The 12,454-nt window shown below is 50.1% G+C and overlaps 1 protein-coding gene across 1 annotated transcript in view; it reads left to right on the plus strand.

Moving 5' to 3' along the window:
- The window catches only part of shq1 (SHQ1, H/ACA ribonucleoprotein assembly factor), a 36,677-nt gene extending 26,199 nt beyond the window's left edge, over window positions 1-10,478 (plus strand). Inside the window, exons 11-13 of the mRNA XM_042089111.1 lie at window positions 3,003-3,082; window positions 4,705-4,768; window positions 9,473-10,478. Coding sequence (XP_041945045.1) covers window positions 3,003-3,082; window positions 4,705-4,768; window positions 9,473-10,274 — 946 coding nt within the window. The 3' untranslated portion in view covers window positions 10,275-10,478. The remainder of the gene's footprint in view (window positions 1-3,002; window positions 3,083-4,704; window positions 4,769-9,472) is intronic.
- Window positions 10,479-12,454: the final 1,976 nt, after the last annotated feature.

Genomic DNA, 12,454 nt, shown 5'->3' on the forward strand with positions numbered 1-12,454 from the left:
TTTGTTGTGACGGGGGCCTCTCTGCTTCTGACGGATCTGATGACAGACCGTTTTAGCATTGTTTTGGTATCCGCTAGATATTCCCCCATGAACCATCTCTCTCTCTCTCTTTTTCTCTCGCTCTTGCTCTCTTGCTGTCTCTCTCTCTTGCTGTCTCTCTCTCTCTATCCCACACTCTCCATCTCTCTCTATCTCTCTCTCTCCCACTCCTTCCCTCCCTCCCTCTCTCTCTCTCTGCTGCTTGTTCACTCTATCACACTTTGCTAAACTGTGCCGTCTCAGTACAATTCCTTCCTGGGGATGAGATTTTAATCTGCCCCTCAGTGTGATCCTCAGTGCAAGTCTCTCTAGTCAGCAGGGGAGCTCACAATCGTGCAGAAAACGACAAGGAAATGAACGGATGTCGGCTCCACCGCTATGATTTTACGCCATCCGAGCGCAATGCCGTTCTTGAAGTCCCCCTGACTGGTGTTGTGTGTGTGTGTGTGTGTGTGGGGGGGGGTTGGGGACTCGAATTTACAGCGCAGTAAAGCCGTCAGGCGTGATTTAAGCCTCGGATGGTCAAACTCCCTGGCTCCTCTTCCTTCAGTGTCGAGGCGTGCCGCCAGATCTCTTTGTTTTCTCTCGTTTATTTTTTTAGCGCGAGGGGGCCAGCAAACCCTGAAGAGGAGGTGAGTGCTCTCGTCCTCTCTGCCTCTCACACCACACACACCTGGGCATCCCTCCCTCAGCAAACCCATGCTGGAGGCCACCAGGCATTAGGAGAAAAGGCACAGGCTTACTGTACAGTGAGCTAGGTCACCAGGCCTTACCAGGCAATCCTGGCAGTGCTGTCAGCGTCTGGTTTGTATGTCCGTGGGCTGTACAAATGAACGTTGACTGACTGCCCATTAACGATGAATGAATGATGAAAAATGTCTCTGTTGAAATATTTGCTGGTGGTTCTTTTACTGTTTGTTTGTTTGTTTGTTTGTTAGTGTAATTTTTTATGACTGTTAAGTGCCTGTTGATTGTTTTGGGACATTTTGGGCCTTGAAAACAGATGAGAACATCCAGTCATAGAACCATTGCATTGCACACGACAGCTGTTTTTTGCCCACAATATAGGAGCAGGAACTGGTTATGTGGGCACTGGAAGCTTCCAGTTGTGGTGACATTAATGGCCCTCACCAGAAGAGGAAATGTTTAGAAAAAAAAACAAAGCAAAAAATCCTCCTTAACAATGACAAATGAATGGCAAGTGTAGTTCTATTGTCTCTCTCAGTGCCTTCTGTCACTGATGTAGAATGAAGAGCATGTTTGTGTATTTTTTTTCTTTCAAGTTAGAAAGCCTTCTCCCTGCTTGAAGTAATTTCACAGGGACAGAATCTCTGTTCTCCATTGTGCATACACTTGGATGGTCCAAATGAACTGTTGCTGTGTTATTCATTGCAGGCCTTTTTTTTTGTTGTTGTTTGTTGGGGGGGGGCACTTGTGACACTGCCACATTAGTTTAGGTGCCATTACTTAAAATTAAGTATTATTTATTACATATATGTCTGTAGGTCTCATATAATATCAGTGTGATATGAATATGTACTTATTTATATGTATTTATGATGCTTTATTTCCACTGTGTATGATGGTATGGATATGGGTGATTTGTATGGGGACACTGTCGGCCGATACGCCTATCACCCGCGCACCCCAAACTTATATAGGGGAGCGCGCTAAATGATGGGGGCGGTCTGAAGAAAGTAGCAAGCGTGTGGGAGATTTTTGAATGTGTGGCGCCAGTACTCAGGGCTGCAGCTGAAAGTGTTGAAAACTGTTTCTCGTAAGGGGTAAATAGAGAGAAAGTATCCCTACGGAGGAAACGGACTTTATATAAATGAAACGCCGCTTGTACGGTGTGGGAGACCAGCGCGTTACCAAGAAGAGGACGCGTCAAGGAAGCCTTTGCAGTCGGCTGACTGGATTTATGCACTGGAGTTGGTGAGACCGATTGTTTTTCCTCCTTTTTCTATTTTGCGTGGGATAACTGCAATCCGATCATCGCATTTTTTCCCTTTTTTGTGGATTACCTTTTTTGTTTGCACGTCGCGGGACAATTCGCAGGCAGCGGCCTTCTCGTTTCCTTGTTGGGATTATACAGACTCTTGCGGGCGTCCTGGCAAAGGACAGGATATCTTTCGCTTAGTTTGGACTTCTAGGTTTATTTTCGGGACTAAAACAAAGGACATTTAATTCATTTGGGGTGGTGTGGGTCATTTAATGTATGAAAATATAACGCGCTATACTGTGCGCGTTTCTGGTTTATTGTTTGGTGTGTGTTTTCCTTTACTGCTGGTAAACTGAAGATACCGTGGTCTTTGCTATAGTTTTGATTACGTGTCGGATGCACTCAAGCTTAAGTTGCGTTTGCTAGGAAAAGAAGGGTGCGTGAGCGGACTCGCACATCGTTTCTTTGCTCAAACCCCGTCTTGTCCTGTCAAAAGCTTGGAGGGCCTCCAGTGCACAGTCCTCTGCAGTCAGCACAGCAAATCAGATAAGAAGGGTTTGCTGTTACATGGGGGCCCCCATCTAAAAGAAGCACAGGCAGAAACACTACCCCCCCCCCCCCCCCCCCAACACACACACACCCACAAAAACACACACACACACCCTGACCCCCTCATCCCCCCCTTCACCCCCCCTGGTGCCTCTCCAGCCGTCCACCGTTGTCCACAAACAATCGCTAATTGGGTCAATTGGATTCCTGGCCAGCGCTATGGCAACCTGTGTGAGCTGCACCCAGAGCAGTGGGGGGGGGGGGGAGCTAAGGCCAGCGGATGGACGAACGGAAAGATGAATGGATAGATAGACTAACGGGGTGTGTGGGATTAGTCTGTGGAGAAAGAAAGAGAGAGAGAGAGTGAGTGAGTGAGTGAGAAAGAGAGAGAGGGGGAGAGCTGAGCTCAGTCTGCTCCAGCTCTAGCCTTGGTGTTCCTCAGAGGCTGAGCATTGTCTGCTTCTCTCTTTAGAAAAGCCCAGCAAGGCATTGGCCTCTGGGGCCCCTGGCTCTCCATGGGAGGGCTGACCGGGAGGAACAGAGGAGAAGGAGGTGGGCGGAGGAGCTGGGGGGTGGGGGGGGGTGGGGGGGGGGGGGGGGGGGGGGGGGGGGTGGTAGAAGCACGTCTCAGACAAGTGTGCTGAGGGGCCGGCCAGGGTCAGAGGTTCCACAAAGCCCCTGTGTCCGGCGGTCCTGGGAGTGGCCTCGAGAGTTGTCACGTAGCGTTTAAATCACCGCGCCGGCCAAGCTCAGCGCTGGGAAAAAAGAGCCACTTTTAAGAGGCCCTCGGCTGCAGGACGGGACCCGGCGCGATGGGAAAGCCAGCCGTGGAAGCGTGCAGGTGTATCGTTAGATGAGCCCCCCCCCCCCCCCCCCCCCCCCCCCCCCCCCCCCATCTATAAATATGCCTCAGATGCCACTCTGAAATGATGCCTTAACTTAAATCACCTGTTGAGGTTTGAAGTGATCCTTTTTTTTTTCGTTGTTTGGTTCCTTCTTTTTCCCCCCCTCACTTCGTCTCTCCTATGGTCTTGGCTGGATCGCTAGGCTTTACCACATTTCCTCAGACATCTGGTCTCCTCCTTTCCTTTCCTCTCTTCTCTCTCCCTTCTTTTTTCTTTTCTTTGTGCTCACAAGAGATTCTCTTTTTTTTGCCCAAAGAACTGAAAAGGGGATTCCCATTACTGTATAACTTCCCTTTAAGAGTGCTTGCCCGTTATGTTAGTTTGACCATTGTGTTCATTTTACTATGAAGTGCGAGAGGAAGTGCTGTTCTTATTTCACCAAAATTAATCGGATAGATAGAAGTGATAGAAAAAACTAATGTACGGTGGGCGGAATTTGTCTCTCAACACATTGTGAAAGTTCTGAAATCTTGTTTGAAACTGTTGGTTCTAATTTAAATAAAGGGTGATAAGCAAACTGTCTCATGCATGAAACAAAGCTTCATGTGGGATGTAAGAAAGTTGACCTACTCATGTTAACACTTAAGCTCTTGCTCATGGTATTAAATTAGGTTTTAGAAATGGATTTAAATTAACTTTTAAATTAACTTTAGTTTATTCTTGCTTGTTGCCTGCAAAACGTCATGTGAAATCTATTATTGATTGCTTTCTGGTTGATTGATTGGTTTTTGGTATAACCTTGCCACCGGTTGTAATAGTCGATCATAGTCAGTGTGAATGTTGAGGCCCCTCCACTTGCTGCATTAGAAAGAAAGAGCGTGTGGAAGTGATGTGAAAGGGCTACAGTTGGGTTGTTTCCGGTGGATTTTGTGCTGTGTCTGATGTCATCCAGCTGTGGATCCTTTGAGCTGTTTGTTGTTGACGTATAGTGTGAACTGGCCTACTTCTCAGTAATGTGTCAGATTCTCGTTTAGCTGTTCCAGTAGACAGTCTCAGTGTAGGCGTTGTTAAATGTTGTTAAGATTCAAAATTCTCTTTATTGTCATGAGCAGTCATTTAAGCTGCATCTAAATCGAAAACATTGTACACACATTACACCTAAACTACAATTAAGATGGGAAAACTAAGAAAAGTCCCCCCCCCCCCCCCCCCCCTTGTTTGATGTCAGTAATGGTGCGAGCTGGTTGCCCGTACTTGTTGCTGCTCTTACGGGGCTGTTTCAGCAGCAGTTGTTGATTCTGTCTCCCTGATCCGTTGTCGTGCCGACAGGAGATTTGAAGTGTCCCCGCTGCTCTGTGGAAAGCGATACTCGACTCTCGGCTCTCCAGGATTGGTAGTACATATTTACTCTCAGCATGGGGTGCCTGCTTTTGCTTCCTAAACACACACACACACACACACACACACACACACACACTCTCACCGTTATCACACCATCTCGCTCTCACACACACGCACACGCACGCTTTTAGATCAGCTCTCTGTGCTTTAGGTTAACATCTAAGAGATTAAAAATATACATATTCACGGTAGAGGGAACACGTCTGTCACCATCAGCCTGACGTGTGAGATAAATGAAGAGGCTGTGTGCGTTTATTTTGTTTACCCTCAGCCCCACCCCCCACCCCCCCCCCCTCCTCAGTCTCCTCCGCCAGCGCCGCGTCTCTTTCATCCGAGAGCGATTTGGGATGAGTCATTAGGCTGAGCGAGCGAGCGCGGCCCCGCTCTCTCCAGACATCCAAGGTTCCGTTGCGTGCATTAAACTCTGCCACCCGCCTCTAGGGCCTCTTTGTTGCCACAGACGCATTTCTTCTGCTCGGATTTTTTTCCCCCCCTTTCCATTCCACGCAAAATCTTTGAAAGCTGCCCCTCCTTACTTAATTAAGTCAAGCCACAACAGTGGTGCGGTAATGACTGGATTGTGTACGACATTATCCCTGGCCCCCTGAAGGAGCCTTTGTTTTCACCGCAGGGCCCTACTCTCCCACCGCAGAGAGCCAGGAGTGGGAGACAGAGAGAGACAGACGGAGAGAGGGAGGGAGGAAGGGAGAGAGGGAAAGAGTGAGTGAGTGAGTACAAGATCACAAGAGGGAGGCTGTGTGTGTGTGTGTGTGTGTGTGTGTGTGAGAATACAAGACAGAGGGAAGGGAAGGGAAGAAGGCTGATTAAGACAGTCACTGTGCTGGGAGTGAAGGGGCTTCCTTGTGGGGGAGGGAGAGAGCGAGAGCGACAGAGAGAGGTAGTGGTAGAGAGAGAAAAGCAGCACGCCTCTGCAAAGCTAACTCAATAATGACTTCCCACAGAGGGGGGGGCTTTTGAAGCGGTTCTGTTGCCTCCGCTGTAGGAGAGCCCCAGAGTGCTGCGCCACAGGAAGTAGGCAAGCCTGGAAGCACCGGGCCACAGGAAGTCTGCAGGAGGCGTTTTTCTTCCTTTTTTATTTTTCCTCCCTCTCTCTTCGCCTGACCCCCCACGCTGGCGCTGCTCCATGGCCTGCCTGCCTGTGTGTGTGTGCCTGCCTGCCTGCCTGCCTGCCTGTGTGTGTGCCTGCCTGCCTGCCTGCCTGTGTGTGTGTGCCTGCCTGCCTGCCTGCCTGCCTGCCTGCCTGCCTGCGTGTGTGTGTGTGTATGTGTGTGTGTGTGTGCCTGCAAGGGAGAGACAACCAGACCTTTTTCCTCTTTTGTTTCCTTCTTTTTTTCTGCTGAGTCAGGGAAAACGAGGCGGTAAAAAAAAAACGTGTGTCAGGCAGATCGGAGGCGTGTAGGTTTCTGTTTTTTTCCGTGTTTGCTCCTGTCGACAGGATATACATTTGGGCAGTTGTTGTTTACATGATGTCTCATGCATGCTGTTGACCAGTCATCTCATGCATTCTCAGACTGATCCCCGTCCATATACTTCCTGCACCATATCTCTATCTCTATCTCTATCTCTATGTCTATCTCTATGTCTATGTCTATATGTGGTGTTGGTCTGTAAGGGAATGGAGCTGGGGAGTATAGAAATGCTGCTTGTATTAGGCACTCACATGGGGCCACCTCGTACTGGACGTAATTGGGAGACTGGAGAGTCATTGTTCAGTGAGGAGCCGTCCAGCTCCTCCACGCTGTGTGGACACAGGGAGCCTATTAAGAGCACTGCAGTGCTAACACTCAAGCATACCCACGGGCAGCAGCGGGCAGGGCTGCTGGGGGAGAGAGAGAGAGAGAGAGAGAGAGAGAGAGAGAGAGAGAGAGACAGAGAGAGAGTGTAGGAGGTGGACAATGGCCAGAGCATATGGTGCTAGAGAAAAGACTAGAAAGAAATAGCCAAGTAGTGATGTCTGATAAAATTCAAAGCAGTTATTAATCAGTTATAGCTACCGTAGTTATTACCACTTCAATTAAAAATGTTTAAAACCGTAATTAGAGTGTTTGTCACTGGGGTGATATGAACAGACACCAGTCATGTCAGTAGACTTCAGAGGGCTATAATGACCATCAGGTTTAGAGAACTGAGATGACCCTTGAAGCAAACAGTCATGACTGTGGATGGCTTGTGTTAGGCACACATTCAAATCACCTTGCTGAAATCTAGCCCTCTAAGCACAGTATGTGGAAGCTTATCAGTTTGGGCAGTGGAGGGCATATTGTGTGTTTCTGTGATATTGCAGACTCAGTGGTAAGGTGCCCTGCAGATGACGCTGATATTGTTCTCGAAAGTGACTTTGGTGTCAAAAGGACTCTCAGATTCTTGACACAGGTTTTCCCCTCCAGAGAGAGCTTAAATGTGTGTGGGTGTAAGCAACCTATATCTTTCTTTCTTCTCCCAGTGCTTCACTTACAGTAGGTCTAGATGACGACCTGAGACCGAAATGATCAGGATGGAATACATGAGGGCATCAAGTGATGAACACTAAAAATAAAGAAAGCAGCAAAAGTGTTTTCAGAAAGCAAAGACATTTGTCTGTTGCAGGGCTTAGAGAGTGAGGTCTAAACTGAGCACGCTGGAGCATTCATTCCTCCTTTTTCACACTGTGGTTGTACATTTGATTACCACAGCAGATCCATTAGCATAATGCCCTCTAATGTGTTTTGTGGTGCACACATGTTGGGTTAGCCAAAACAACAGGTGTTGTCGTCTTCTCTGACACAGCTTTTTTTTTTTTTTTTTTGGGGGGGGGGGGGGGGGGGGGGTCGTAGCTGTTCAGCATGCCATTTTCATGGTGGTGATATGAATGAATTCACTTGGTAATATGAATGCTTGTAGAAAATCACCCCCCCCCCACCCACCCACCCACACACACACACACCCACACACACACACACACACACACACACACACACACACACACACACACACACACACACACACACACACACCCCTTGACAAGTTTGGTCTGGCCCTGAGCCAAGTCTGCTCACTGCTCACCATGACAATGAGGCTTCTTCCCTCGCTCTTTCTCTCTCTCTCTCTCTTCCCTCGCCCACTCCTGCGGCAGCAGCACACGCTGAATGGCAGCCACTCCAGTTTTGATGATGTCAATTAGCTCTGTATTTTGCTCCTCTCTGTCTGCCTGTCTCTCTTGCTCCGTCTCCCCCTCCCTCTCTATCTTCCCCACTTTCTCCCTCTCTCGCTCTCTCTTTCTCTCTCCCTCCCTCACTCTCTCTTCCCTACTCTCTCTCTCTCTCTTTCCTTCCCTCTCACACTCTCGCTCTTTCTCCCTCCCTCACTGTCTCTTCCCCACTCTCTCTCTCTCTCTCTCTTCCCTACTCTCTCTTTCTCTCTCTCTCTCTCTCTCTCTGTATGAATAATGGATTTGCCAGGCATACACACCACCACCCACCTCCATAGTCTTAAGCCTTTACATTGAATCTTTTGAAAGGGGGGATTCGTTGAGCATTGTAGCTTCTCTCTCTCTCTCTTTCTCTCTGTTTCTCTATCCCACTATCTCTCTCTTGTATCTCTTTCACTTGAAGAAAGAGCCTTCTGAAGTGTTCACTGTTGCTTGTGCCATGTAGCACTGAGGCAACACTCCAGCATAATCATACTTGAATTTATAAGCGTTTATTCCCTAATTGCCTTGCATCTGGCTCCTCCTGACGTGCTCGTGCTGCTGAGCTGGGAGGCAGGGAAGTGTTTATTTGGGAAGGGAGGACAGTTGAGGACACGTCCAATACAAACTGAAATGCAGCCCAGGGTTTGTTTTCTTTTGCACGTAATGTAGGGGTGTGTGTGTGTGTGTGTGTGTGTGTGTGTGTGTGTGTCTGTGTGTGTCTGTGTGTGTGTGTGTGTGTACATGCCCTTGTGTGCACTTGGGTGTGTGTAAGAGTCTGCATATGCCTATGTTTGTGTGTGTGTGTAATGGTCCCAACAGTGCGTTAAGTCAGATAATCAAGAAGGACCTGTAGGGCATGAAAAGTCCCAGTGCAGTGGAGTTGAATGTTTTCCCAAAGACCTTCTCCCAAGTGCTCCGCGTGATTTGATTAAAGCATGCATCATAGACCCCTCATTGGGCCATGTAGCAAGTGGCTGCTGTAAGAGAGAGCCCAGCACTCCTGGAGTGATTCTCACCTCTAGCGGGCCAGTGGCTGCTGGGCTGACTCCTTCAGCATGAGAGAGGTGAACAGTCCTTGGGATAACCAGGCTGTTGCCAACCTAATCTGGTAGCAATCATGGAAAGTACTCTACTCTTACCATCATTTACTCTGCACTTACCATCTCAGGCACTACTTTCCCTACATTTTTTGAAAGAGTGGTAGCTTAACCTTTGCAGTCATAATAGAATGGCTCTGTAGAATACTCGACTGTTCGGTTCTGCGCTCAGAGGTCTATTCTGAGCTGAGGTCATTTCGCTCTGAATAATGTGCGCAGGGCTAGGTTACTGACAGATGCCAAAGGCTAACCCGATCATCCAATCAAGGTCTATTTTGAGCTAATGGCTGCTGTACTCAGGTGAACATTAGTGATCACATACGGCCAGAACTACCCCATGTGTAAGTACTGTGCTTCCTGTTATAAAATACAAACCAATTCTTGACGCCTTCTTTTTTGTCTCCTGCAGGTCCAAGCATGTAAGCTCTCTGACTGAGCCTCTACAGAAAGCCACTCTGAAGAAGAAAGATCTGGGATTGGATCTGGAGGAGCTGGAGGCGGCGGCAGCACTGGTGGAGAGAGAGGAGGAGGAGGAGGAGGAGGAGGAGGAGGATGGGTCGTCGAGCGGAGAGGAGTCTGGCAGCAGTGAGAGCAGTGACAGCAGCAGCGACAGCAGCAGCAGCAGCTCCTCAGAGGACAGCGATGACCGCCAGACTCACGAGGAGCCGCGCGCTCCGTGCGTGCTGGTAAACTCAGGTAGCGTCAGCCGCCGCCTCCAGCAGCCCCAACCGGCGGCTCCAGTGGAGGACCCAGACCTGACCCCATCCCCAGCCCCCGGCGTTCCCCCCCGCAGGGCAGCAGACGGCGCCGCCCGCACCACCAGCAGCACCACCAGCAGCAGCCCTACACAGCTGATCCAGGAACTGGGAGAGCGGCTGGGGGAGGGGTTGCAAATCTCGCCGGCACGGCCAGAGGGAACGCCCCCCTCACCCTCCTCCTCCTCCTCCTCCTCCTCCTCCTTCTCCTGCGTCAGCAGTGTGGAGCAGCGAGAGCGGCAGAGAGTGCGAGCGGGAGAGGGGGAGAGCGTGAGAGGGAGCCAGCCAGTACACACACGCCCGCTGTGCTCCGAGCAGAGGCACGCTCCGCCGGCCGAGGCTGCCAAAGCCGAGAGGACGCTCCCGACAGCCCGTCCGCACAGAAAACCGCTGGTCATCGTCAAAGCGGAGGAGTTGGACAGCGACGACGATGAGGACTGTTTACCCGGTCACTGATGAACTGAAGCTGCAGAGGTTTGTGGGACTCGACACGGTCTTGTCATCTGTTCTTTGGACTGCGCAGCCTCACATCTTCAGGATTTTAATTGACCCCCCTGTAATTATGTTGTTGTAACATGCTCGCGTTTAATCAAGGTGCACCAGTGCATCGTGTTATGTTTTGTGTTTTTTTCCTTTTTCTGTATTAAACTTGAAAAGACACGGCGCTCTTTCTTTTGGGGGGGGGGAGGGTGCTTTCACTGGAGTCCTTCATCTGTGCTTGTGGTCTATTTTCAGCCTGAGCCCAAGTGTCAGTTAACCAAACGATCAAAGCCGTGCTTCCTCAGAGGGGACCCATCAAAGTCTCATAAAGCCGCAAAACCTCACTTGAATTATTTATCCCCCCCCCCCCCCCCGCCTCCCCTTAATCGGGGAAAGCAGATCTCGGCACTGCTTTGGTTAGGCCATTCGGCCTCGTGCTTTGGGCTTGAGTTTTTTTTGTCCCAGTTTTGGTCAGTGTGCTCACAGCTCAGTTGTTGGTGCCTCTGAGGCTGCCAACACTCTGGCCACCAGGTCAGCACTTTTGAGCCGTGCGGGCAGGCAGGCGGGTGGGGAGCCGTTTCCGAATCTGTTCCACTGAGAGAGCTGAAGGGGGGAAGTAGCGGTGATAGTGGCTCTGAGATAAACAGGAAACGCTCGCTACAAGCTGTCCATCTCTGCCTGTGTGAGAGAGAGGGAGGGAAGGAGAGAGAGAGAGAGAGAGAGAGAGGGAGGGAGGGAGAGAGAGAGGAGGGAAGGAGAGAGAGAGAGTGCTCTGATGTCCCACTTCATAGACTAGCGGGTTCATACGCTGACCATCAAAAGACTTCACATTCCTCCAGCACAGGTTTACCATAGCCTCCCTCTCCGTCTGAAAATTACATCCTTTTGTTACTTACTTCAGATATCAGGACATCTGGGAGTTCAGGTTGTGTTTCAGCTCTGTGTTCGAAGTGTTGCTATAGTTCTCATTCTGTGTGCGTGTGTATGTGTCTGTGTGCGTGTTTGTGTTTGTGTGTGTGTGTGCGTGTGTTTGTGTGTGTGTTTATGTGTGTGTGTGTGTTTGTGTGTGCGCGTGTGTTTGTGTGCGTGTGTGTTTGTGTGTACTTCTGTCTCGTTCCTGTTCTTTCTTGGTCAGCATATTGATAACAGTGAGCCCACTTCAGTGTGTTGTCAGGTAAGCAGAGAGTAGAGAACTCTGCTGGTGGCTGTAACAGGTCCACCCAGTGTGTGTGTGTGTGTGTGTGTGTATGAGCGCTAGAGTGATGGATGCACGAGGCGTGAATGGTGGGGGGGGGTGGACGCCCGTCGACACGGCTCAATACTGTCAGCGGTGTCTCGGAGGCGAGAGCAAACAAACATGGAGGCGCGTGTCAGCCAGACAAATGGAGGCTTCCCAAGCAGTTTGCCGAGAGAGAGAGAGAGAGAGAGAGAGAGAGAGAGAGAGAGAGAGAGAGGAGAAAGAAGAGTAAGAAAGAGACTGTGAGACAAATCCAGAGAGACCAAAGGCAAGAGTGAGATTTAACGAGCAAGAAGAGTAGAAAAGAAGAAGAGCCGAAGAGCGACTGGAGCCAGATGAAGATGGATGGCTTCCAGCAGCAGCAGCGTTCCGTGTCTCTGGGCATCCCCCATGGAAGGCGAACTGGCGGCACGAGCCACGTTTAAACACCCACGGAAGTCTCAGCGGACGCCGCCTACTCTGACGGCGCACCTAGAGACACGAGCACAAAAGGAGGGGAGTGGAGAGAGGGAGAGAGAGAGAGAGAGAGAGAGAGAGAGGGTGGTGGTGGGGGGAGGGGTGTAGCTGAATGGGAGGCAGCGCTCCGCTGTGCTGTTGGTAGTTAGTTTGCCTGGGGCGTGTTGGCTGTCTGGAGCTCGCCTGGCTCAGCCTGTGAAGTGAGGTGGCTATTCTCTCTCTCTTTCTCTCTCTCTCTCTCTCTCTCTCTCTCTCACGCACTCACATTATTCAGGTCTTTAGTTAAGAGGTCTGACGCAGCAGAGCAAGGGCTGTAATCACTAGGTGTGTGAAGGTGGTTGCACGCACAAACACAGGCGCCTACACACACACACACACACACACACACACACACACAGCGAATTAATAAGCCGTTTAACTCAGTTTATTCTCATGCTAGTCCATAGGAGGTGCAGTAAAGGCC

This window comes from Alosa sapidissima, chromosome 4 (genome assembly GCF_018492685.1).
Source record: "Alosa sapidissima isolate fAloSap1 chromosome 4, fAloSap1.pri, whole genome shotgun sequence".
NCBI classification, from domain to species: domain Eukaryota; kingdom Metazoa; phylum Chordata; class Actinopteri; order Clupeiformes; family Clupeidae; genus Alosa; species Alosa sapidissima.